General features: G+C 35.7%; 1 protein-coding gene across 2 annotated transcripts in view; it reads left to right on the forward strand.

Moving 5' to 3' along the window:
* Positions 1–24976, forward strand: part of COL11A1 (collagen type XI alpha 1 chain) — a 257545-nt gene that overhangs the window by 153889 nt on the left and 78680 nt on the right. For both annotated transcript variants that reach the window (XM_049880227.1, XM_049880228.1), the window contains 4 exons: positions 10550–10603; positions 13266–13373; positions 13777–13866; positions 14130–14183. In XM_049880227.1, coding sequence (XP_049736184.1) covers positions 10550–10603; positions 13266–13373; positions 13777–13866; positions 14130–14183 — 306 coding nt within the window. The remainder of the gene's footprint in view (positions 1–10549; positions 10604–13265; positions 13374–13776; positions 13867–14129; positions 14184–24976) is intronic.

Here is a 24976-nt window from a genome sequence, read left to right on the forward strand (position 1 = left end):
AAAAAAAAAGTTACCAAGTAATAATTCTTAGTTTAACAACTTCTTAGTTTTAGTCAGATTAGAAGCCTTAAAAGCAGAATCAAAAATGATTTAATGAGAACTAAGAATTAAATGGTTTAGCTTTCCTCCTGGGCGTGGAATCTCCAGGAAGGGCATAAAGTAAACTCTCTAAAGAAGAATACAGAAGGTGGGCAAAGTGACAAACTGAGTGGCTGCTCCCATTTATTCCTCAACCAACTAATCCACTGAACAATGAATAAAAACAAGCACAGACTGAGATCTCAGAACTCCAGACAGCAGCTGAGATGCTGGGGAGTTGGGGTGAGTTCAGAACCAGGGAAGAGGAGGAGTAGGGATGACACAGAAGCTGGGAGGAACTACCCACTAACATCTGAAGCACTTGCTCTTTGAAGCCATTTTAGGACAAGGTTGAGCAACACCCCAAATAGGGAACACGGAAAGGGAGCTAATAGAGGAAGCTGTAGCCTGATTTTTTTAAGTGGTGCAGTTTGGCTGTGGAAGTTCACAGCCACACAATTGAAAAAGGTCTAAGGGAGACCATGGTACTGCGAGAGAGTGCTTTTGAATCTAGCTAAGGCCAAGATGGATGGGCACTAAGACCAAAGGAACTGTAAGGGCATCAGGGTAAATGGAATACTTTGCATGAATAAGCAACACAGAAGGAAATTGCTGGCTTGCTGCTCACAGCGGGCCACCATAGGAGAGCCTGTGAAGGGGCACCCATGCAGGAAAGATACAGAGAGCCACCGACTTTGCCACAAGAAAGTTGAGTTCCACTGGTTACATAAGCTTCTGTGTCCAGCTGAAACTCCCGTTTTCCACACACATGTATTGTATTCCAGAGATCAAGCATCCAGAATTCCTGAATCAGCACTGAAAAAAACCTAAGGATAAGAGTGCCCTCTAGCGGTTCTCAGGAGAAGATACCAGGCCTACTGCCACTGGGTCAATTCTAACTCATAGAGTGGAGCTTCCTCATGGGGTTTCCAGGGCTGTGAGTCTTCATGGAGGTGGGCTGCTGCTACTTTCTCTCATGGAACAGCTGGTGGATGTGAGCCCCAGCCTTTTGGTTGGCAGCCAGGTGCTTGGCCACTGCACCACCAGGGAGCCCAATCAGAAAAATTTCCCACAAAAACCAGAGTACAAAGTTTAAAGGACAAAAAAGGATAATAAAATAACCCAACTTCAACAAAAAATAGTAAAACACACAAAATCGCAAAATTAGAAGGACCAATCAAGAGCAGAACATGAAGAAGAGGAAATTTCTCTTATGGTGGCCAGAGTAATGAAACAAATTGAAAAATTTCAGACTGTGGTGCTAAATGTGTTTAAAGAAATCAAAAATCACACAGAAAACAAACTAGCAGAGATCAGGAAACAAATGGAAAAACAAAATGAGAGACTCAACAAGGAAATTGAAGACATCAAAAAAACCAAAGAGAATTACTGGAACTGAAGAATAAAGCAACTGAATTAGAAAAAGCAAGAGAAACACTCAAAAGCAGAGTAAAAAAGAGAGAAATAGAATAAATGAGCTAGATGACAAAATAAGTGAATTTACCAAGTCTCAAGAGAAATAAGAGAAAAGAACAAATATAAGTGAACAAACCCAAATGGAAAGATGGAGTTCAATTAAGAAACCTTAACATTAGATTTATGGACTTCCAGAGTACCATGACAACAAGAAAAATAACACTCTACTACAAGAGACTCAAAGAGAACTACAAAAATGGAAAGACATCCTGTGCTTATGGATAGGAAGACTTAATATAGTGAAAATATAATATAGCAATCTGTAAATACAAATGCAATAGCAATACAAATCCCAACTACATTCTTTACTGAAATGGAAAAACTAATGACCAACTTTTTTGGAAGGAAAAGAAACCCTGAATAGCCAAAGCAGTATTGAAGAAAAAGAACAAAATAGGAGGCCTCACACTCCCCAATAAAAAACATACTATACGGCCACTGTAATCAAAACAGCCTGATATTGGTTCAGTGATAGGCACATAGACCAATGGAATGGAATTGAGAACTCAAAATTAAACCCACGCATCTATGAAAAACTAACTGATTTTTGACAAGGGGTCAAAGACCGTTCACTGGGGGCAGAAACAATCTCTTAAATAAATTGTGCTGGCAAAGCTGGATATCTACTTGCAGAAAAATGAAACAGAACCCATACCTCACAACATACACAAAAACTAACTCAAAATGGATCAAAAACTAAATGTTAAACCTAAATCCATAAATTTTCTGAAAGACAACATAGGGAGAAAATTATGGGAACTAATCTTTTGTAAAAATAGGATAACAAACATTACAATAAATGCACAATAGAAAAAGACAAAATAGATAAATGGGACCTCATAAAAATTAAAAACTTATGCTCATGAAAAGATTATTGAAAGAGTAAATGGACAACCTACAGACTGGGAAAAAAATTCTTCAGAAACAGCTTATCCAATAAGGGTCTAATCTCTAAAATCTATAGAAAATGGCAACAACTCAACAACAAAGAGACAAAGAGCCCCGGCACAAAATGGGCAGAGGACATGACAGAACCTTTACCAAAGAGCATACAAACAGCTAACATATGAAAAGATGTTCACAGAGAGATGTAAATCAATGCTACAATGAGATACTATCTTACCCCAGCTAAAATGGCACTGATAAGAAAAAAAAAAAACAACAAATGTTGGTGAGGATGTGGAGATACTGGAACCCTTATCCACTGCTGGTGGGACTGTAAAATGGTACAACAACTATGGAAAATGGCATGGCATGTTCTCAAAAATCTGGAAATAGAAATACCCTATGATCCAGCAATCCCGCTTCTAGGTATATACCCAAGAGACCTAAAAATAATGACATGAACAGACATATGCACACCTATGTTCATTGCTGCTTTATTCACAATAACAAATAAATGGAAATAACCAAAGTGCCCATCAATGGATAACTGGATAAGCAAATTGTAGTACATACATACAATGGAATACTACACAACCATAAAGAACAGTGATGAGTCCTCAAAACATATAACATGGATGGAGGAAGGCATAATGCTAAGTGAAATACGTCAAGCGTATAAGGACAAATATTGTAAGATCCCTCTTTTATAAGAGAAAAGAATAGATACATATAGAGAGACCAATGTTCATTGGTGGTTACCAGGAAGAGAAGAGGGGAGAGGAAAGTATGCTTTAGATCATACAGACTCATTAGTTTTGGTGATGGGAAAAGTAACACCGAATGTGGATGTAGTGAACACAGCATAACCAAAGTAAAAGCGAGTGTTCGAGCACATATGAATGGTTATAGGCATATTGGTATATGAGTAGGTATAGGTGTATATATAGAAGAGAACAGATAGAACTCTCTATAGGTATGCCTAAATACAAATATGTGAGTGCAGGCACATGTGTTCATTGAAGACATAAATACCGATACTCCTCAAACATAACCAAACACCTTCCAATATTGGTTTTCTGGATTTGAAAGCTTAGGACCATAGTCTCATGGGACAACTCAGTCAACTGATATAACACAGTTCCCCAAAATCATGATCTACATCCTAGTGAAGTAAATAGTGTCTGGGGTCTTAAAAGCTTCCAAGTGACCGTGTAAGATACGAATACTGGTCTGCACTCGCCAGTAGCAAAACAGTAAGAAGGTAACCAAAAGCTCAGAGAAGGAACAAGTCTACATGAGCCATGACCTCATCTACCCTGAGACCAGAACTAGATGGTGCCCAGCCACTGCCACTGATCATTCTCACCAGGGCCGCAATAGATGGTCCCAGATAAAATGGGAGGAAAATGTGCAGCAGAACTCAAATTCTTAAAAAAAAAAAAATAGACAAACTGGAGCATTAGAGAACAGAGGACTCCCTAAAACTATTGTCCTGAGACAGTGTTTAAACCTAGAACCTAGCTTACCCCCTGAGATCACCTCTTAGCAAAATAACAGAGTAGCACACAAAATATATTACCTATTAGATTGGTGCTCTACTTAAAAACCATCTGTATTTTATGAGACCATATGGTCTCCAATTACTCAGAAGCAAAGATGAGAAGATAAGGCGGCAGGGAAACCAGAGTACTGGAAACAGAACAAACAGAACACAATTAAAGAGAATGATGACACATTGTGATAAATGTAAACAAATACCACTGAAAACTTTGTGTGGAAATTGTCAAATGGGAACCTAATTTGCTTTGTAAACTTTCACCATAATCTCAATAAAATATTATTTTGTAGAAAGAATTCACACTGAAATCTGCAAATGCATTCTCATTCAAATCTTGTGGTGAATCATTTTAACTAAGTCCTTGTGTTACTTCTTAGGGATAATTATACAATATTTCCAAAAAAAAAAAAAAATTTTTTTTTTTTTTTTGAGGAAGGAGTACCTAGAGATTTGCTATTAGAAAATCCCTTGAGTCTTCAATTTAAGAAAAAAAAAAAAAGCTTCTGCTTATTTTATATATATATGAACATATTTTATGTAACATTTAAATTTAAACAAAAAATAGCATATTAGTTAATATGCTATTAATTATGATTCTATGATTCTAGAATGGATGTTTCCATCTAGTATTTTTTTTCATTGAGAAAGATCTGAATTATTTCTGGAAAGTTGTATTCTTGATTTCTCATCTATTCTTAAGAACAAAGGTGACTAACCCTACAGCAAGGAACCTTCCTTTTGCAATTTGTGTACTGACTGGCATTCAAGAGATTACCGTGTACAAGAGTCAGAATCTAGAGGGACTATGCTTTACTATGTGTGTGTTACCTTATTTCAAAGAAAAAATTCTTTTATTATATTTGAGGTTTGTGCCAATCCAGAAATCCTTGAATTGATGCTGAAAGTAATTTAGTCCCTTAGAGATTATCAGAATAGGAATTACACTTTTGTTGGGTCCTACAACAGATCTTGTTAGGTGCCATTGAGTCGGTTCTGATTCATACCAAAAACCCATTGCCATAAAGTCAATTCTGACTCATAGCAACCCCTAGAGGACAGAGTAGAACTGGCCTATAGGGTTTCCAAGAACCGGCTGGTGGATTCAAATTGCCACCCTTTTGGTTAGCAGCCTACCTCTTTAACCACTGTGCCACCAAGACTCCTTCCAGCTCATAGAAACCATACATATAACAGAAAGAAAAGTTGCCAGGTCTTGTGCCATCCTCACAATAGTAGGTATATTTGAACCAATGGGGGTAGCCAGTGTGTCGATCCATCCTGTTGAGGGTCTTCCTCTTTTCCACTGGCCTTTTACTTTTACCAAGCATGATTCTGTTCTCTAGAGATTGGCCCATCCTGATAACATGTCCAAAGTTAAGCAAGGTGAAATATTGCCATCCTTGCTTTTAAACAGTATTCTGACGGTACATCTTCCAAGACAGATTTTTTTTTTTCTTCTGGTTGTTGTTGTTAGGTGCCGTCGAGTCGGTTCCAACTCATAGCGACCCTATGCACAACAGAACGATACCCTGCCTGTTCCTGAGCCATCCTTACAGTCATTGTTATGCTTGAGCTTATTGTTGCAGTCACTGTGTCAATCCACCTCCCTGAGTGTCTTCCTCTTTTCCACTGACCCAGAAGTCTGGCAAGCATGATGTCCTTTGCCAGGGACTGAGCCCTCCTGACAACATGTCCAAAGTATGTAAGACACAGTCTCGCCATCCTTGCCTCTAAGGAGCATTCTGTCTGTACTTCTTCTAAGACAGATTTGTTCATTCTTTTGGCAGTCCATGGTATATTCAACATTCTTCGCCAACATAACAATGCAAAGGCATCAATTCTTCTTTGGTCTTCCTTATTCATTGTCCAGCTTTCACATGCATATGATGCGATTGAAAATACCATGGCTTGGATCAGGCGCACCTCAGTCTTAGGGTGACATCTTTGCTCTTCAACACTTTGAAGAGGTCCTTTGCAGCAGATTTACCCAATGCAACGCATCTTTTGATTTCTTGACTGCTGCTTCCATGGCTGTTGATCGTGGATCCAAGTAAAGTAAAAAACCAAAAGGGAAGAACATGCTCGGCATTTCTCAAGCTGAAAGAACTGAAGAAAAAATTCAAGCCTTGAGTTGCAATAGTGAAGGATCCCATGGGGAAAATATTAAATGACACAGGAAGCATCAAAAGAAGATGGAAGGAATACACAGAGTCATTATACCAAGAAGAATTAGTTGATGTTCAACCATTTCAAGAGGTAGCATATGATCAGGAACCAATGGTACAGAAGGAAGAAGTCCAAGCTGCTCTGAAGGCATTGGCGAAAAACAAGGCTCCAGGAACTGATGGAATATCAACTGAGATGTTTCAACAAATAGATGCACCGCTGGAAGTGCTCACCCGTCTATGTCAAGAAACATGGAAGATAGCTTCCTGGCCAACTGACTGGAAGAGATCCATATTTATGCCTATTCCCAAGAAAGGTGATCCAACCAAATGTGGACATTATAGAACAATATCATTAATATCACACGCAATCAAAATTTTGCTGAAGATCATTCAAAAACAGCTGCAGCAGTATATCCACAAGGAACTGCCAGAAATTCAGGCTGGTTTCAGAAGAGGACGTGGAACCTGTGATATCATTGCTGATGTCAGATGGATCCTGGCTGAAAGCAGAGAATGCCAGAAGGATGTTTACCTGTGTTTTATTGACTATCCAAAGATATTCGACTCTGTGGATCATAACAAACTATGGATAACATTGCGAAGAGTGGGAATTCCAGAATACTTAATTGTGCTCATGAAGAACCTTTACATAGATCAAGAGGCAGTTGTTGGGACAGAACAAGGGGTACAGGTTGGTTTAAAGTCAAGAAACGTGTGCGTCAGGGTTGTATTTTTTCCCCATACCTATTCAATCTGTATGCTGAGCAAATAACACGAGAAGCTGGACTATATGAAGAAGAATGGAGCATCAGGATTGGAGGAAGATTCATTAACAACCTATGTTATGCAGATGACACAACCTTGCTTGCTGAAAGTGAAAACGACTTAAAGCACTTACTTATGAAGATCGAAGACCACAACCTTCAGTATAGATTGCACCTCAACATAAAGAAAACAAAAATCCTCACAACTGGACCAGTGAGCAACATCATGATAAATGGGTAAAGATTGAAATTGTCAAGGATTTCTTCTGGTAGTCCGTGGTATGTTCTGTATTCTTCGCCCATACCATAAGTCAAATGCATCCATTCTTTGGTCTTCCTTTTTCATTGTCCAGCTTTTTCATGCTTGTGAGGTGATTAAAAATAGCACGGCTTGAGTCAGGCACACCTTAGTCATCAAAGTGACGTTTTTGCTTTTTAACATTTTAAAGAGGTCTTTTGCAGCAGATTTGCCCTGTGTAATGCGTCATTTGATTTCTTGACTTGCTTCTGTGGGTGTTGATTGTGGACTGGCATCTTCAATATTTTCTCCATTTATAAGTATATTGCTTACTGATCCAGTTGTGAGGATTTTTTTTTTATGAGTCGTAATCCATACTAAAGACTGTAGTCTTTGAACGTCATCAATTAGTGTGTCTAGTGTTCTTCAGTTTCACTTTCAGCAAGCAAGGTTGTGTCACCTGCATATTTCAGGTTGTTAGTGAGTCTTCCGCCAATTCTGATGGCAAGTTTTTCATATAGCCCAGCTTCTCAGATTATTTACTCAGGATACGGATTGAATAAGTATGATGAAAGGATACAACCCTGGGGCACACCTTTTTTATCTTAAAATACCCAGTATCCTCTTGTTCTTTTCGAAAACGGCCTCTTGGTCTATGTACGGGCTCCACAAAAGCATAATTAAGTGCTTTGGAATTTGCATTCTTATTACCTATGAGTATATAAAAAAGAGCCCTGGTAGCACAGTGGTTAAGAGCTTGGCTGCTAATCTAAAAGTAGGCAGTTCAAATCCACCAGATGGTCCTTAGAAACCCTATGGGGCAGTTCTACTAATTTCTGTTTTCAGGGACTTAAAAAAATAATTTCCCCTGATTTATTGTACAGTTAAATAGCATTTATTTTTATTACATAGCAATGTTGAACACACATACTCTATGCTGAAGTTTAAAAGGTTTTCTCTACGTAGTTCATTTGCAAGATTTCTTGGGCCAAATTTATTAGATACTTGCAAAGATTCTGAATGTCTTGCCTGAGCAGACATATGGGAAATGTTGACTTCCGTCTCCTCCCAAATCCATCACTGACAGAGATGTACTAGCAGCCAAGTTTCTTTCTTTCCCCTCAGGATGCATGAATGCAACCCTGGGTTGCAAATTTTCCACAGACTTCCCTCAATGAGGCATTTGATTTTTAAATCACTAATTTTCATTACAATAGTTTCTGTGTATGGTATGCTTATTCTTGCTGTTACTAAGAAAGAAAAAAAAAAAAAAACCTTATAACTAAAAAAAAAAAAAAAAATTAAGTCCTGAATTGCATTTACATCTTTGTATCGAACTTGGTTATCAAAAACTGAGGGAAAGGCAGAGGGAACAGGAGCATATGTGGTATGAGTAACAGCAGTGCTTGTTTGGACAAAGGTGAAATCAGCATGGGTAAATTTTAGGACACATTTTTGAGTGAAAACATAAAATTGGAGAAACAAACTGGAGAAGATTGTGTAGAATTTTGTTACAGATACAGCAATCACTTGATTGGATTCTCTTTTGTGAGATGGTGATTTTGGCTATGTGGATGAGCAAGTGAACCTGATTTAGAAAAACACTGCAGTGGTCTAGGAAAGAGATGGTTACAGTGTGAATTAAGAGAGGTCCAGTGGGATAAGAGAGAAAAAGATGCATTTATGAGAGTTTCTAAGGTGCCATTTTATGAGTAAATGACTGATTTTGAGTCTGAGGACTGAGGAAAACCCTGGAATCAGAAGGTACTGCACTAAGGGAAGAAAATCAAAAGAATGGCTTCATTCAGTAAGCTCAATTTTGAGAATGTTAAGTTTGAGAAAAGAGCATGATACACAATTGAAAATGTCCAGTAGGCACTTATTGAGAGTTGTAGTGCTCAGCACAGATCAGAGGTTGAGAAATGATTGAGGGGTCATCAGCATACACATGGCAATTGTGGTTACAAGAATTGATAATATAATCTGGGGAGTAGGGTGTGGAACTAAACTCTGTGAACTGTTAGCCCTCAGATTAAATATATTCTATAATATATAGTATATATATTTTATATATGTGCATATAGAGAGAGGGATAGATAGATATATCTACTCTACACACATAGGCATATGTGCCTATGTGTATATGCATGTGTAGATAGAAGCAATTTATCAATTTCCAAACTAACAAGTTAAAATTAAGCTGTCATGCTACGATTTTGTTTTTAAATGCTAAATACATTTTATGATATTTTCACTCATAATCAATTGGTTGTTTACTACAGGTAATAACAGCTCAAGTAGAACCCTGATGGTCTTAAGAATTACTGGGTTTAAATGATAAAAGCAATTGGTTTTATTTCCCCATAATATCAATTACAATAATTACAAATCTGTATTTTTTTATTTTTTGTGGAATGGCTACAAAATTTTTTAGTGGAAAAACAGTTCAGTCATAGTTATCTGGATGGATGAGAGACAAAAATGGGGCTACTAGCTTCTGCCCTTTACTTTCTGACCTTGTTACTTCAGTCTGATTAGATGGTACAGTGAAAGCTTTTACAAAAGCTATTTTCTGTAATTCATTTCTTTAGAAGTTCCCCCCCTCAGTATTTTGTACCTATTTCTTAAACTGTTAAATGCAACTTAACTCACATGAGAAAGAAATTTACCAATCATAATACAATGATGCAGAATGAATAACTCTAGAGCCTAGAGTAATGCAGGTAGCAGAAGCTATGTCCAAAGGCTTTGTGTAGCATGTACTCATCTCTCACATCTACTAGATTTTATTTTAATGACTGCATTATTTGCAAGGTGCATTTGTAAATATATTCTTTTGGGTTTTAAGGAAAAACATTCTGATAAAATGCTGAGATGATTACTCATCATGCGAAACATTCTTCTTATACATTTCTTTTTACATCTTGTTTTATTTTATGAGATTGTTGGGACGCAACAAAGATGAATGCATTGATATCCAGCTATGCGGTTTTCTCTGGATACAGAATTAGTGGACTCTCGGAGACTGCCAAAATCATAATTTATTTCATTCATAAACATTTCTAGGTTAACATTCTATATGTTGTTTGCCCAATGGAACAGGGCTAAGAACACATATTTGCTCCAGCTTCACCCTATTTTTTTTTTTCAAAATTCTTGAATATAATCATTGAAATACAAAGTGAAATGGAAAAGATGGCAAATTTGGGATTTTAAAGAGAACTGGAATAGAATTACTCATATATTTTTTTTTTAAAGGAAATAAGTGAGCTGAATGGTGATTTTCTTTAGCATGACTTATTTAATTATCTCATAGGATATTTATTAATATTTAAGTCATGCATAATATATAGCTGTTACAAATTATGTTTTGGTTCCTTAGGGATTTCAAGGCAAGACTGGCCCTCCTGGACCAGGGGGTGTTGTTGGGCCACAGGTATGTTCCTTTACTTTGTTTCCCTAAAAGATTTATCTTTATTTTTCACCTTTCTACTTTATTATGACGTCACATGATTTATTTTTTGTATTTCAGATAGCATTTATATATGCATCTTGTTTACATCAAATGAAATTCAGCAAATTATACTTAGCTAAAGCAATTTCTCAATTTTCTATGTGAATAAAAACAGAGTAAAATAAATAATAAAAGTAGATCAGTTTCACAATGAATCTAACACTAAAGCCTGACTGTGGCAAGATCTGTTAAAACAAAATAAAAAAAAAAATATATTAAATACATTGACCATCATCTCTTCTCAGAATTTGAAATTATAAAAAGACTTCAGGTATCTAATTATAAATTAGACTTGGAAGTATAATATATTAAAGAATATAAAATAAAGCTTAAAATACCGCAACATTCTAAAATTTTAATATTTGTAATATATTACATGTTTCTAAAGAATTCTATCATCATAAAAATGATTTACAGCAGGAATAAAATATTTGTATTTTTTGAGTATATGTGAAATAATGGCAGAGACAGATTTTTCAATCGAGGCGGCAGAAAGAGCTTCAAAAATTGGTTCAGTACTCTGAACTATAGTGTTAATCAATTATAAAGAATATTTCAAGGGAAATGAAAGTATTATTTTTATTCTCTAGCAAAACGTACTGAATGGGCAGGGACCCATTTAGTTTACTCAGCTGGAATTTTAACCCCGCTAATTTTTTTTTTAATAACACATTGTAGCGAAAGCACATGAGTAGTTGAGTAAATGTTTTAATTATGTAATTGTTTTAGTCTTTTCTCAGGCCATAATTACTTCTTAACTCTTGTATGATTCTCTCTCTCTCACACACACACACAAGCACACACATCCAAATACACACCCAGAGGATCAAAAACTGTGCCTTCTTTCTAGGAATATGTGTAACAGAAGCAAAAATGAAGACTCTGGGATTGGTTCGTCATTTTATTTCAGAATTGAATCCTGAACCAAGGGAAATGTTAACTTTCTGCCCCTTTATAAAGGAAACACAGTATGCAAACATTTCTGTGCTGAATGCATCCTGTTTATTGTTTAAAAGCCTTAATTAAAAAAAAAAAATCCCACAATAATTAGAATTGTCCTACAAAAAGTACCTTTTTAAAAAAATTTTTTCAAACGACTTTGCAATTATTTTCCAAGAAAAAATTTCACAGAAAGTACATTTCCTTTTACATTTAATCTCTAAACAGAAATGGAAAAAGAATCCAGCTAGAATGTAAACATTGTGGAGACTAACTCAGGATATTTTGAGACCTCACACCCTTATAAAATTCATCTCCATCTAATGCAGGCATCTAAAACTTCCAAGACCTGTGCTCTCTTTTCTTCTCCTATAGCAGGCATTTTATTTAGTATGCATTCTCATTGAATTATTATTCTTTATTGTTTCTTTAAATGAATCCAACTGCCTGCTTCAAATGTCACCATACTTTCATGTTAGGACAAAGGAAGTGGTTTAATGAGAATATTTGATGGCAATATTTGATATTCATCATCATTTTCTTTGTATAGTCATGTAAATCTGTTTTTTTTTTTTGTCTCAATGGTGATAACCATTGAATTAGGGTTAATTTTATATCCTTTACTGTTGAAACTCTGGTGTTCAGGCATTAAGAAAAAATCCTTTGGGGTGAAATATGTGCATGTTAATGATAATCTGGGGATTTTCAGCAATTACATATTAAATGGGCTTTAGAACTAGAAATGTCTACCCGAATATGGGCAGATGTGTTCTTTATCCATCACCAAGAGGTAAGAATCCATTGTGTTGTTAGACGAATGTCAGAGAATGATATTCGACGAGCCACTTCAGTAACACATCCCACTGTTAACAGGCTTAGCATCTGGTAAGTTTCCCTTTATACATCTTTAACTTAAATCTTTCATCTTGCTTTATTCTAAGTGGAGATAGAGAGCAGCTGCTCACCATTCTCTATTTACACTTGAAAGCTTATTAAGTCTAGCACCACAAAACAGGACCACTCAGGGGACACATAAATGACCTGCCATTTTTTACTTTGGCATTTTCAGCACTTTAAGGCAGCTGGCTATTTGTTATAGGCTTCAGCCTGAAGGAACCGCCAGCGAACACACTGCCTTCAGGGTCCCTCTGGCACCTTTCCTGGGCTTTGTCAAATGAATATAGATGAACAGAAGGGAGGTCCGCAGTCCATGGAAATCCCAAGGAGAACCACTTTGGTCATTTGGGCTTCTGGGGACCTAGGCTTCTCATCAAGCAGAAATTTGTTGAGTAGCTACCAGTGTAGTAAAAACACCTCTTTACTCCTAAGCTGATTTGATACCTTATATAAAAATACGGAATGGGGATGTAACTAATCGACACTGATATTAAAAAAAAAAAAAACCCTTTGGACGTTTTCCAGGTATTTCTCCTGTACACTCAAATACTACCCAGTGTTCACATAATCTCTTCATACACCTACCAGATATACTACTTTCAATGTTTATGTAGTGTTTTGTAGGACATTATAAGAATCAATGAGAATGATATACTTTTGTGAAAGGGAGCGATACTTATTCTGAGTTTGTGTTATCTTTGCTAAGGATAAAAAAGCAATGCAATAAGATTTCCTTTAACTAATTTAGGGTCCTACTGGTGAGACTGGTCCGATAGGTGAACGTGGACATCCTGGCCCTCCTGGTCCTCCTGGTGAGCAAGGCCTTCCTGGTGCAGCAGGAAAAGAAGGTGCAAAGGTAAACATGCTCAAGGAATTTCCTGGGCAGAAAACATCCATTCACTTTTCGCTGTAGCTTCTCACCACTTGCCCATGGATTCTCTTCAGTTTTGAAATGGTAGTTAAATAAGTATAAGAAAGATATGTAAGAAAAACATTCGGTGTGAGTTTTATTGTACTGCAAGGCATTACTGAACAATAACATAACACCAGTTAACTCCATTGGCCATAAAACCATATATTTGTATGCAACTGTAAAGATAGATAGCAGTTAGTTCATTTTCATACATGTGACATTCCTCACAATATTCTCATCATTAACTGATACTTGGGCATTACTTCAAGTAGGTTAGAGCTCACCACAATTTTATTTGTAGAAACGTGTAGAAATTACTGTCTGTTGACAGATGCATATTCTTTAGGGTGACCCAGGTCCTCAAGGTGTCTCAGGGAAAGATGGACCAGCAGGACTACGGGGTTTCCCAGGTGAAAGAGGTCTTCCTGGAGCTCAGGTACAGTCAATGTATACACAAAATATGAGAATAAAATTGCTTATTAGAAGCATTTTTCTCAGATCTTAACTAAATAAAAATTCGTAATTAAAGACAAACGTGTGTGCATATGCATCTGATTATCATAATATATATATAGCAATATGTATTTGTGTTTAAGAATACTTCCTGACAGCTTCATTTTATCAATCATACACTTCCTCTCATTTATATTCATTTCATATGGATTCTGTTTTTTTTTTTTTCCCCCTCACTTTCCTCAGGGCGCAGCTGGTCTGAAAGGAGGGGAAGGCCCCCAAGGCCCACCCGGTCCAGTTGTAAGTATGATGATAATAAATAGCCATGCTATCCATAGTAGCAAATTACATCTCCTCTTTCATTACTCACATGCTGTGTTCCCACAATGTGTGGAAGAGAAAATAAACACATGTCAATCAAATCAGCCAATGCCTGGTTTCTACTAATTGCATGCACTAATGAGTACAGAAACAGAAGGGTTCAGACAAATGGAAATATTTGCTTCAACACTGCTGTTTGTAAGTAAAAGGGGCTCCTTGCCTCTTACAGTACCCAAGGAAATAAATCATAATTATGAGTAATAGAAACTCGTGGTCATGGGAGGCCTGGAGAGGCTGTAATTTTAATGCTGACTACATTCACTTCTTTCCTCTCATTTTAAAGTTAATCATAAAATAATATCTAATTTCTGATATGTTCTATCATTTATTTACTTGAGACTTGAATTTTGTCAGTGATATAAAACATTGTCCCATAAGCATGGCAGACATATATCCATTTTATAGATTATCCAGATGACTTTATTTAATCAATTTAACCCTATGAAATAATTGTCAAATGAGTAAATATCAGGTTTTTGCCTCATTTTTTCCAATCTTGCAATACATATCAATTCCTCAAAAAGCAATCTATTACAGCCTTCATTTTTTCCCACAAATTCACTTTTGCTCACAGGTTACCAATAACAACAAAACTGCCATATTTAGTTGCCTTTTCTTATTTGCTATCCTTTAAAAGCTAAAAGTTTCCTTAAATTCCCTCTCAACTTCCTTCTATAACATGGTTAAGTCATATTAGTTCTGCTTCCAAAGTGTTTTTTTTTTAATTTAACCTCTTTTCTTCATTTCTACTACCACCCTTGTTCAGACACTTGCCTTTCTCTCCTTGACTAACATTGTCTTAACTCATGTGTTTGACTTTGTCTTTTTACCCTCCTGAGTCAGCTTTGTCCACTGACTCTAGACTTAACTGCTTTTAGAACAAACACATCCTTAATTATGCCATTCCTCTGCTTTTATATATCTCATCATCTTTGTCTATCTTATTTTCCATAATGATCTCCCTCTAATTCTACCCAATCAAATTCATTGAACTTCTTGCTTCTCATACCAACATGATCTTTTATACTTACAGAGTTTACCTTATACTTTGCTGCTTCTTCTGGCAAACCCCTTTTGCCTTTCTCTGACAAAAAACCTACTTATCCATATAGTTGTTCCAGGTTAAGTGTCAAATCTCTATAAAATCATCTTTGGATAGTTTGCCTCCATTTCACTTATTAGTGAATTTGCTCACACCTCAGTGTTCTTTGTTAAGACTTTATTTTAGAAATTACATTGGAATATAATTCATCGTCCCTGTCATTAGAGTTTCAGTTCCTTGTAATTATTTTGATTATATTCACAACACATTGCCTGGCACACAGTAATCATTCTGTACTTACTATTTGAATTTAAATTACTTTAACTAATATGTTATCGTAATAATATTAACTGATATTAAGTTAGACTTTGTATAGTATAATTAATACTGAGACAACTTGAATATGTGGCTAGTAATAACATAAAAACAACAAGCTTAATATTTGCCAGATTGATTACAGTTATGCTTAATCTGTAGATCACTCAAATGTCATATCACAATTCTGAAGGTAGTTATGGACATCTGGTAAAGATTTTTTATAAAATAATGGTAAAGTGTTTCAGTAACTGTATTTGACTTTCCATGGCACTCATAAAGTTATGTAGAAAATTTTTCTAAGCTCTCTTTTGTTAGTGGTGGCAGGAACAATAGTTGAATAAGACAAAAGTTCTTATTTGGGCATAGGATCTCCAAAAGTAAGTACAACGCAGTTCATTTAACCAAATCTTCATGTTGTTTCCAAAGGGATATTATTTTAGAATAATGTATAGTTTATTTTCTTACAAATCAGCAGTCACTGCACTTGTGACTGCAAAGATTGAATTCCTTCAGATTATTTTTAGGGCTCCATGAAGCAGTTCTAGTGCAGGTGTGTAGAACAGCTCAAACCAATGTATGTGTAAGATACATAACATTTCCAAGAAATATGGTTTAACAGGGACTTATAATTATCCAGCACCATTTAGAATAACATAATTAATTTTTTTATTGTAGCGATATACAGACAATGAAACATCCAACATTTGATTTCTACATGTTTACTTCAGTGACATTGATTATATTCTCCAAGATGTGCAGCCATTCTTGCCGTCTTTTTCCAAATTATGCTGCACTATTAATGTATATTCACTGCATTCAGTCCCCACTCCCCACCTCCCTCCTACCCCTGCTAACCCAAAATTACTTTGGTTTCTATATATTTGCTTATGGTATTTCATTTTATATAGTGTTTTATGCACAGTAATATGATATTAAAAATCTAATAAGTTATTTATTTGGTTGGTTTCAACAACCATTTATTTGACAGTTACTACTTATTTCCCCATGACTATTAGGAACCATGGAAGATATCCCTTTAAGACACTTAAAATAGGATTAAGTATTTTGAAAAGAAACATAAAAGAGAAAATAGCCCTGCAATACAGTAGGTGAATAAACGTCTAATAACATCTAAACACTAAACGTCAATTCTGTGAAGGGAAAGAAGAAAAATCAGGGGAAGGGTCATGCAGGATGTGGTCCTGGAACTTGGCTTCATGGAGTACACAGGATGACAAAAATCTTCTCAGAACAAGCAAATCATGTGAGAAAAGGAAATGATGGTATTTAGGGACTATTTGGTCCAACTGAAAAGGAGCAAACTTTGGGAGGAGGACTACGATTTGTTGACTTTTTGATAGGAGCTAAGCAGTTGGCTATGTTTTTACACAACGTAAAGTTAAGTCAGGAAATATAATACGGGACATGATTACTGAAGCTCTCAAATGGCAAACTGAAGTAGATTGAAGATTTGAAGTCTTTTTAGCAAGTGAATAAAATAAATATTAATGTGTTATATGTAATCATTAACATATAATATATAACAGAGAAGGAAGAGACTAGATGCACATAAAATTTCAGTGACCAATGTCAAAATACAAGAGTAAGTCATTGTCGAGGGCACTGGGGAGTTGAAGAACAGGGCACATGCAACAAACACTGGGAAGGCAGGAGAGTAGAGTTTATTAACCTATTGGAAATGGGCAGCGTGAAATGAAACTTGAATGATGACCTCAAACTTGTGTCTTTGTGGGAATGACAGTTTCATGATACCTTCCATGCCTGGGACAATTTTACTTGCTCAGGAACAACAACAAAAGTAAAAACCAACTAACCAACCAAGCAAACAAAAATAAATAAATAACAAAACACAACATCTTTATCAGTTACAAAAGATCTTAAAAGGCTTTTCTGCTTTGCTAACAGAAATGTTCCGCAGATGCTCACTGTGAGTTTATTTATTTCAATTTAACACCTGCTCTTACATTTTTTTTCTTACATAAATTCACATATCCATATTTAAAGGCATCAACCAACCAATAAAATTACTCTTAAAAGTTGCTGGAGTAGGAACCACTAAAAGCAAAGACGCCATCTTCATTTATTCATTCCTAAATCTATTGATGTAATTGCTGTAAAATACAGTAAAGACATTCATGATGATGACTGCTAGTCTATAATAAATGCTAAAGATTGACTCCATTTACAGCAATTTCATGTGTGTGAAGTTTGATTATAAGAGGTTTTTATTCAAATGACTAAGATTAAAGCAGAAAACTGTTGACTTTACAGATGTAAACTGTAACATATCCAGACAATTAGCTCATTCTGGTTCTTATTTTTTTTGAGATTTAAGACTTGCTATGGGATTGTTATTGATAACAAAGAATGAGAAGTCAGTAGCGGTGGCTGCTTTGCAAGAAAGATAAGTTCTGTTTTGCAGTGTTGATCAAAAGGTGATCGTTATGAGTCCACATCGACTCAACGGTAACAGGTTTGTTTTTTTTTGGAAAAGCCATAGCAGGTTTTTATTCAGCTGACATTTCTTGCTAACAGTAACATATTTAAACTTTATATATATCAGCCTTGTGCACCTTAGGCACTATTTCCTTTCTTCATGTTTTAACACATACAAAGCAAAATACACTCAACACCCATCATCCATTCTTGTATCCATGTATCCATTTATAAGTATATTTGGCTTCCATTCTTTTTATCCATCATTCATTCAGTCAGAAACATAGTCCAGGCCATTTGTTTCCTGTTGTTTTGACCTCCTATAATAGTGGGTTTACTAAACTCTTCTAGATCTAGGTGAGATGTCATTGGCTTATGTTTAAAAAAAAAAAAAAAACTTATTATATGTAGAGTTGTATCAAAGAGAAAGATTTGTTTGAAGACATGAGAAATTGCTTTATGCAGGGTCTTCTTTATGAATATCCTCAGGAGAAATCTTTTACTCATCATAGTTTTAGAAATATTTATAATTTTGTAGATCAGTTAACTGGTTTATTTTTACTATTAATCATTATGAATTATGAAACTTAGATTTCCTTTTTTGTTTTGGCTGACAGAAAGCATGGAGTCAAAATTATGACACAATAGGGAATGTCTTCTTTTTTTCTAACTTTTGACCATAACCACTATAAATGATACATATATTTATTACATGTAATGTACTCTGATAAAAACTATTGTATGTTATTCTGGTTAATTTTTTTTAAATTCTGGATGTTGTTTTTGTTATTAAGTGCTGTCTAGTTGTTTCCCACTCATAGGAACCCTATGTATAACAGAATAAAGCACTGCCTGGTCCTGTGCCATCCTCACAATCGTTATGTTTGAGCCCATTGTTGTAGCCACTGTGTAAATCCATCTCATCAAGGGTCTTCCTCTTTTTTGCCAACCCTCTCCTTTACCAAGCATGATGTTCTTCTCTGTGGATTGGTCCTTCTTGATAACATGCCCAAAGTATATGAGGTGAAGTCTCAACATCCTGGCTTCCAAGGATAACTCTGGCCCTATTGCTGCCAAGACGGACCTGTTATTTCTTCTGGCAATCCATGGTATAGTCCATAATCTTTGCCAACACCGTAATTCAAAGTTATCAACTCTTCTTTGGTCTTCCTTATTCATTGTCCAGCTTTCTCATGCATATAAGGCAATCAAAAATATCATGGCTTGGGTCAGGTGTACCTTAGTCATCAAATCGACATCTTTGCTTTTTAACACTTCTAAAGAGGCCTTTTGCAGCAGATTTTCCCAATGCAATACATTGTTGGATTTTTTGAATGCTGCTTCCATGGGTGTTGATTGTGGATCCAAATAAAATGAAATTTTTGACAACTTCAGTATTTTTTCCACGTATCATGATGTTGCCTATTGGTCCATTTGTGAAGATATTTTGTTTTCTTTATGTTGAGGTATAATCCATACTGAAGGCTGTAGTTTTGGATCTTCAACACTAAGTGCCTCCAGTCCTCTTCACTTTCAGCAGACAGGGTTGTTGCCATCTGCATATCTGGATAAGACCCATTTAATTGATTTCATAACACAATCAGTGGGTTATCAACCTGGAGTTCAAAAACATTGGTCTGTAGTATGAATTTTTATATTACTAATATTTGCTCCATTTTCTGCAAATATGAAGCTATGACTTTATTTTTCTTGCCCACATATTTCTCATTTATATTTTCTTATCTTTTATGTATTCTGTGTAAACTGCCATAAGTCTTTCCTTGTGCGAAGACCATAAATAAAGAAATATATGAATAACCAGACACTTTGCTAAGCTAAAATAATATAGATTAAAAAAAAAAAAGGGGGCTTTTCCTGTAAAGAGTTTATGGCTTACTGATTAAGACAAATATGAAATAGATAAAATGACGTAGTTTATAGTAAGTGATATATCAAGAGATAGAACAAGTAACACAATGGTGAGAATAATGATTTTTGCCTAAAAGAATTATGTTGGTGGTGAAACTATAAAAATCAATTATATGTATGAAGACTGCAGACATTACTGTACTGATAAGATCCTAAGAGTCTATAGATATTTTTTAGTATATTTTTGAAATAGTACACTATTTTTTCCCTTAAGTTAGTTTTGTAGTTACACCTTAATATAAAGAAAACAAAAACAAAAATCCTAACAAATGGGCTAATAAGCAGCATCATGATAGATGGAGAAAATATTTAACATCATGATAAATGGAGAAAATATTGAAATTGTCAAGGATTTTATATTACTTCAGTTCACAATCAACACCCATGGAAGCAGGAGTCAAGAAATCAAATGCGGTATTGCATTGCACAAATCTCTTTAAAATGTTAAAAAGCAAAGATGTTACTTTGAGGACTAAGGTGCACCTGACCCAATCCACGGTATTTTCAATTGCCTTCTATGCGCGCGAAAGCTGGACAATGAGTTAGGAGGACGGAAGAAAAATGGATGCCTTTGTATTATGATGTTGGCGAAGAATACTGAATATACCATGGCCTCCAGAAGAATGAACAAATCTGTCTTGGAAGAAGTACAGCCAGCATGTTCCTTAGAAGCTAGGATCTCGAGACTTCTCACATACTTTGGACATGTTATCAGAAGGGACCAGTCCCTGGAGAAGAACATTGTGCTTGGTAAAGTGTCAGCAAAAAAGAGGAAGGCCTTTTTGGACTGACACAGTGGCTCCAACAACAGGCTCAAACAGCTATGATCGTGAGGATGGCACAGGACCAGGCAGTACTGCTGTGGATTGGAACCATTAATTTAGCATTTAACAAGTCTCTAAGTGTTCATTACTATTTTAGTCATTTTTGTAAAGTAGTAGTATTTCAAGGTTATAATTCTCTAAAGATTTTGTTACTAGGGGAGTGAATGTATATTGAGGAACATTTTGCAGTGTTCCCACTTAAGATAAACAAAATGATCCCAAGAGGTAAAGCTCTCGCAAAAACCAAGAGCTCACTGTATGCGTGACGCTGTACCCAAGAACTGGTAATAGATGCCATTCAAAGCACAAGCATGTTTTCTGGTCTCAGGGGATTTGCTCACTAAGTGGATGTCTTGATGCACACGCACAGAAGGTTGAAAGCAACAAGGGGCTGAACAGCAAGAGAGGAAGGCAATGTAGCGTCTTTCTCACATGTTGCACATACATTTGGTAAACATTTTATATTTATGTAAAGGCACCATATATACAAATATACCATCCAAGCAAATTCTCAGCTTTCATCTACCACCAAACTGTCATGAAAAAAATTAAGAAAAATGTTTTTCCTGAATGATCTCTCTTCCACATTTTTTTTTTCTGATAAGAAACTACCTTATTGGTGGCAGTTATTTCTCAGAATTAGAAGGAGATTGAAACAAATATTATAGTGTGCTTAGTCAAAGTCCTTTGGCACCGTAATCAGAGTTTCTGAGTGGTGCAAATGGTTAAGTGCTTGTCTACTAGAGGTAAAATTTGGGAGTTTGAATCCATCCAGAGATGCCTTGGAAAAAAGAAGCGCCGATCATTGAAAACCCCATAGAGCAAAAAGTTCTATTTTGAAGCTTGTGGGGTTTCCATGAGTTGCAATCAGATTGATGGCAACTGTGATTTTTTTTTTTTTTCCCTTCGTTCTAGTTCAGAGACACCACTTCTCACTGGCTTCTACTTATTCATCAAATAAGCAAAAAGAAGTTTTCAGAAGGATGATGCTTACTCATTTACTGGATCACATACTATATATTTTTTTTAAGATAAAGCACTTTTTCTCTATTGAGACCCAGATAAATTCCAGTGGGCTATTATTATTTCCAACCAGGGATGAGTTAAGTATAGAGATAGTGGTGGGACATGATGGCTGATGGCTGAGATATTGTAGAAGTTTGATGTCATTCAGTTTATGCTTTACATTTGGGTGATGCTTGATATTTTATCAGTTTTTAGCTTGTATGATTTAAAATTGATGTCATCTGGAAAGTGGGAATTACTTCATGCTAGGTTTGCCAAAAGAGATCAACTTGTCCTTAAAAAATAAAGGGATGTATATATATATATATGTATTTCTTTTTTCTAACTTTCTACTTGTATAGGTCTGTTACACAAGAACTTTTTGTTTTTATGCTTCTATTTTCCTCACCAGTAGGCTGCATTTTAACTGAATGTTGATGCGATGATTTCTCAGTTCACCACTTCCATTCACTTTACAAATTTCTTCAGAATATAGAAGTCATGGTGAAAGAAACTGAGAAAATATTTATTTTGGTGTTCAGTATGCAGGAGTAGAGAAATATTCACAACGCTCATAAACATAAACTGTTGTTATTGCTTCCCATTTCCTTACCATTGTAAGGTTTAGAGGAAGTACCTGGAGAAGAGGATAAAGTTAACATAAAAAAAAAGTTCACTAAATGGAGAAATATAAATTGTAAATGTCCACTTTTCAGTTTAAAAAAAGAGAAAAATTCACAGTTTTCCTGTAGTGATTAATGTTTAGCATTGAAATAAAAGAATACTTATGATATCATCATTATAATTTATCTAAGCAGCCTTGGTGGCACAGTGGTTAAAGCAATTGACTGCTAACCACCGAAAGGCCGACGGCCGGAAACCACCAAGTGGCTCTACAGGAGAAAGATGTGACAGTCTGCTTCCGTGGAGATTTACAGCCATGGAAACCCTATGGAGTCGCTATGAGTCGAAATCGACTCAATGGCAGTGCGTTTTTTTGGTTTTTATTGCCTTTGGAAAATTTTTAACTTGCCACATGTTCACTGATATTTGAATCACAAATTAAGAAAATGATATTTCTGTAGATTTTAGCCTCTTCTGTGAGTTCTTTCCAGTTAAGCACTTTTGGTGGGTAAGTATTTCTGAAGAGAGATGTGGACTCAGACAGCTTCAAAGATTAACATGTTATATTAAAAAAACTCTATTTTTTTTTTAACCTATGTGATCTTAGGTATGCCAAATAATCCCCTAGATCTTTGTTTTCTGTATAACTTTCCATCTGAAACTATTTGATATATATATTAAATATATAACTGCTCATGTACAGTTCTCCGGCATTTATTGAATTCATACTTTCAAACAAATGTTGTTTGGTTGGTGATTCAAACGCACCCATAGGTGCCTCAGAATAAGGCCTGGTGACCTGATTCTGAAAGGTTACAGCCTTGAAAACCCTATGGGAGTGCAGTTCTGCTCTGCATACTTGGGGTCGCAATGAGTTGAGATTGACTTGACAGCAACTAACAACAACATGTGCCGCTCACTTCGTGGAGTTCTGGGGGTCATTTAAAAAAAGAAAACAACAAGCAAAACCCCCTGCCCTTCTGGAGGTGTTCATTATCTGTTTAACATGTATTTAAACCCACCAATTCATTTTAGATATAATTTTTACGTTTATGTGATAATTGTAAAGCCCTTTGTTCTTTACTATAGTAAACTACCCAGCAATGCCATAATTTCGATCACTATGAATGCCGACCCTTTATGAAAAAAAAGAAAAAATGCATCTGAAATGTGAGTTTCTCCAGGGCTGTTAAACACCATATACATTTTGTATTCCTTGCCAGCATCACAAGATAATAGATTCTCACTGTAATTTTGTTGAATGTTTAAATGGATCCTTCTTTTAATAGAGGTTAAATTTTCTTTCTTTCTTTGTTTTTTGGGACATCTCCAGCGGTTCAGGTGGGATTAGGATTCATTTGGCTTATTCTGTTAAAAGTTGGCCTGGGAACATTTAAATAATATTTGCAAGTTTGCTCCATCATTTACTTAATCAGTCGATAGTATCAGAGATTTTCTCTTTTTATTTCAAGATGTAAAAAATAAAATTACTGCGAAGCATGCTGTTGTTAAAAATATGGAGGTTTACAGAATGTTTGAAATAACTAATGGAAAAGGAAATTATAGCTGTACTTTAGGGCACAAATATACATCGAAAAGTCTCTTCTTTGTTTTCATCCATTGTATCAAACTTTATGAGCTGTGACAAGATGACACGAGCAGTATTTTAACTACAGGGAAGGAATAGGATTTTATTATTAATTTTAATGCAGACACCACAAGTAAGATTGCAATCTGAAACTGAATCTTATGAATGCTCCAAGGGAAATTAAAATATTTAAGATTTTTTGTAAAAAACATAAAATCTGTAAACTATACACATTGTCATAGATTCAAATCAGCACTCTTTCCCTGCTGGAGATACATTAAAATAATTACTTAAATTATCTTGCTTAATTTTAAATATGAAACACAGTAAAAGTCATGTTATTTTCATGTAACATGTCAGTCATAGTGCACCCTTTTAAGGTAATACATGTCTTTTTTTTTTTTTACTGTGCTTTAAGCAAAAGTTTACAGCTCAAGTCAATTTCTCATACAAAAATTCACATGCACATTGTTATGTGACCCCAGCTCCTCTCTCTACAATGTGACAGCACACTCCTCCTTTCCACCCTGAATTTCCCATGTCCATTCAAACAGCTCCTGCCCCTTTCTGCATTCTCATCTTGGCTCCGGATAGGAGCTGGCCATTTAGTCTCATGTATATATTTGAACTAAGAAGCACACTCTTCGCAGGTAACTTTTTGTGTTTTATAATCCAGTCTAATCTTTGAAGAGTTGGCTTCAGGAATGGTTTTAGTTCTGGGCTAACAGAGAGTTCAGGGGCCATGTCTTCCGGGGTTCCTCCAGTCTCAGTCAGACCATTAAGTCTGGTCTTTTTACTAGAATTTGAGTTTTGCACCCCACTTTTCTCCTGCTCTCTCAGGAACTCTGAGGTCAGGGTGGTCATTGGTGGTAGCTAGGCACCATCTAGTTCCTCTGGTCTGAGGCTGATGTAGTCTCTGGTTTAT

Source organism: Elephas maximus, chromosome 3 (assembly GCF_024166365.1).
Source record: "Elephas maximus indicus isolate mEleMax1 chromosome 3, mEleMax1 primary haplotype, whole genome shotgun sequence".
NCBI classification, from domain to species: Eukaryota; Metazoa; Chordata; class Mammalia; order Proboscidea; family Elephantidae; genus Elephas; species Elephas maximus.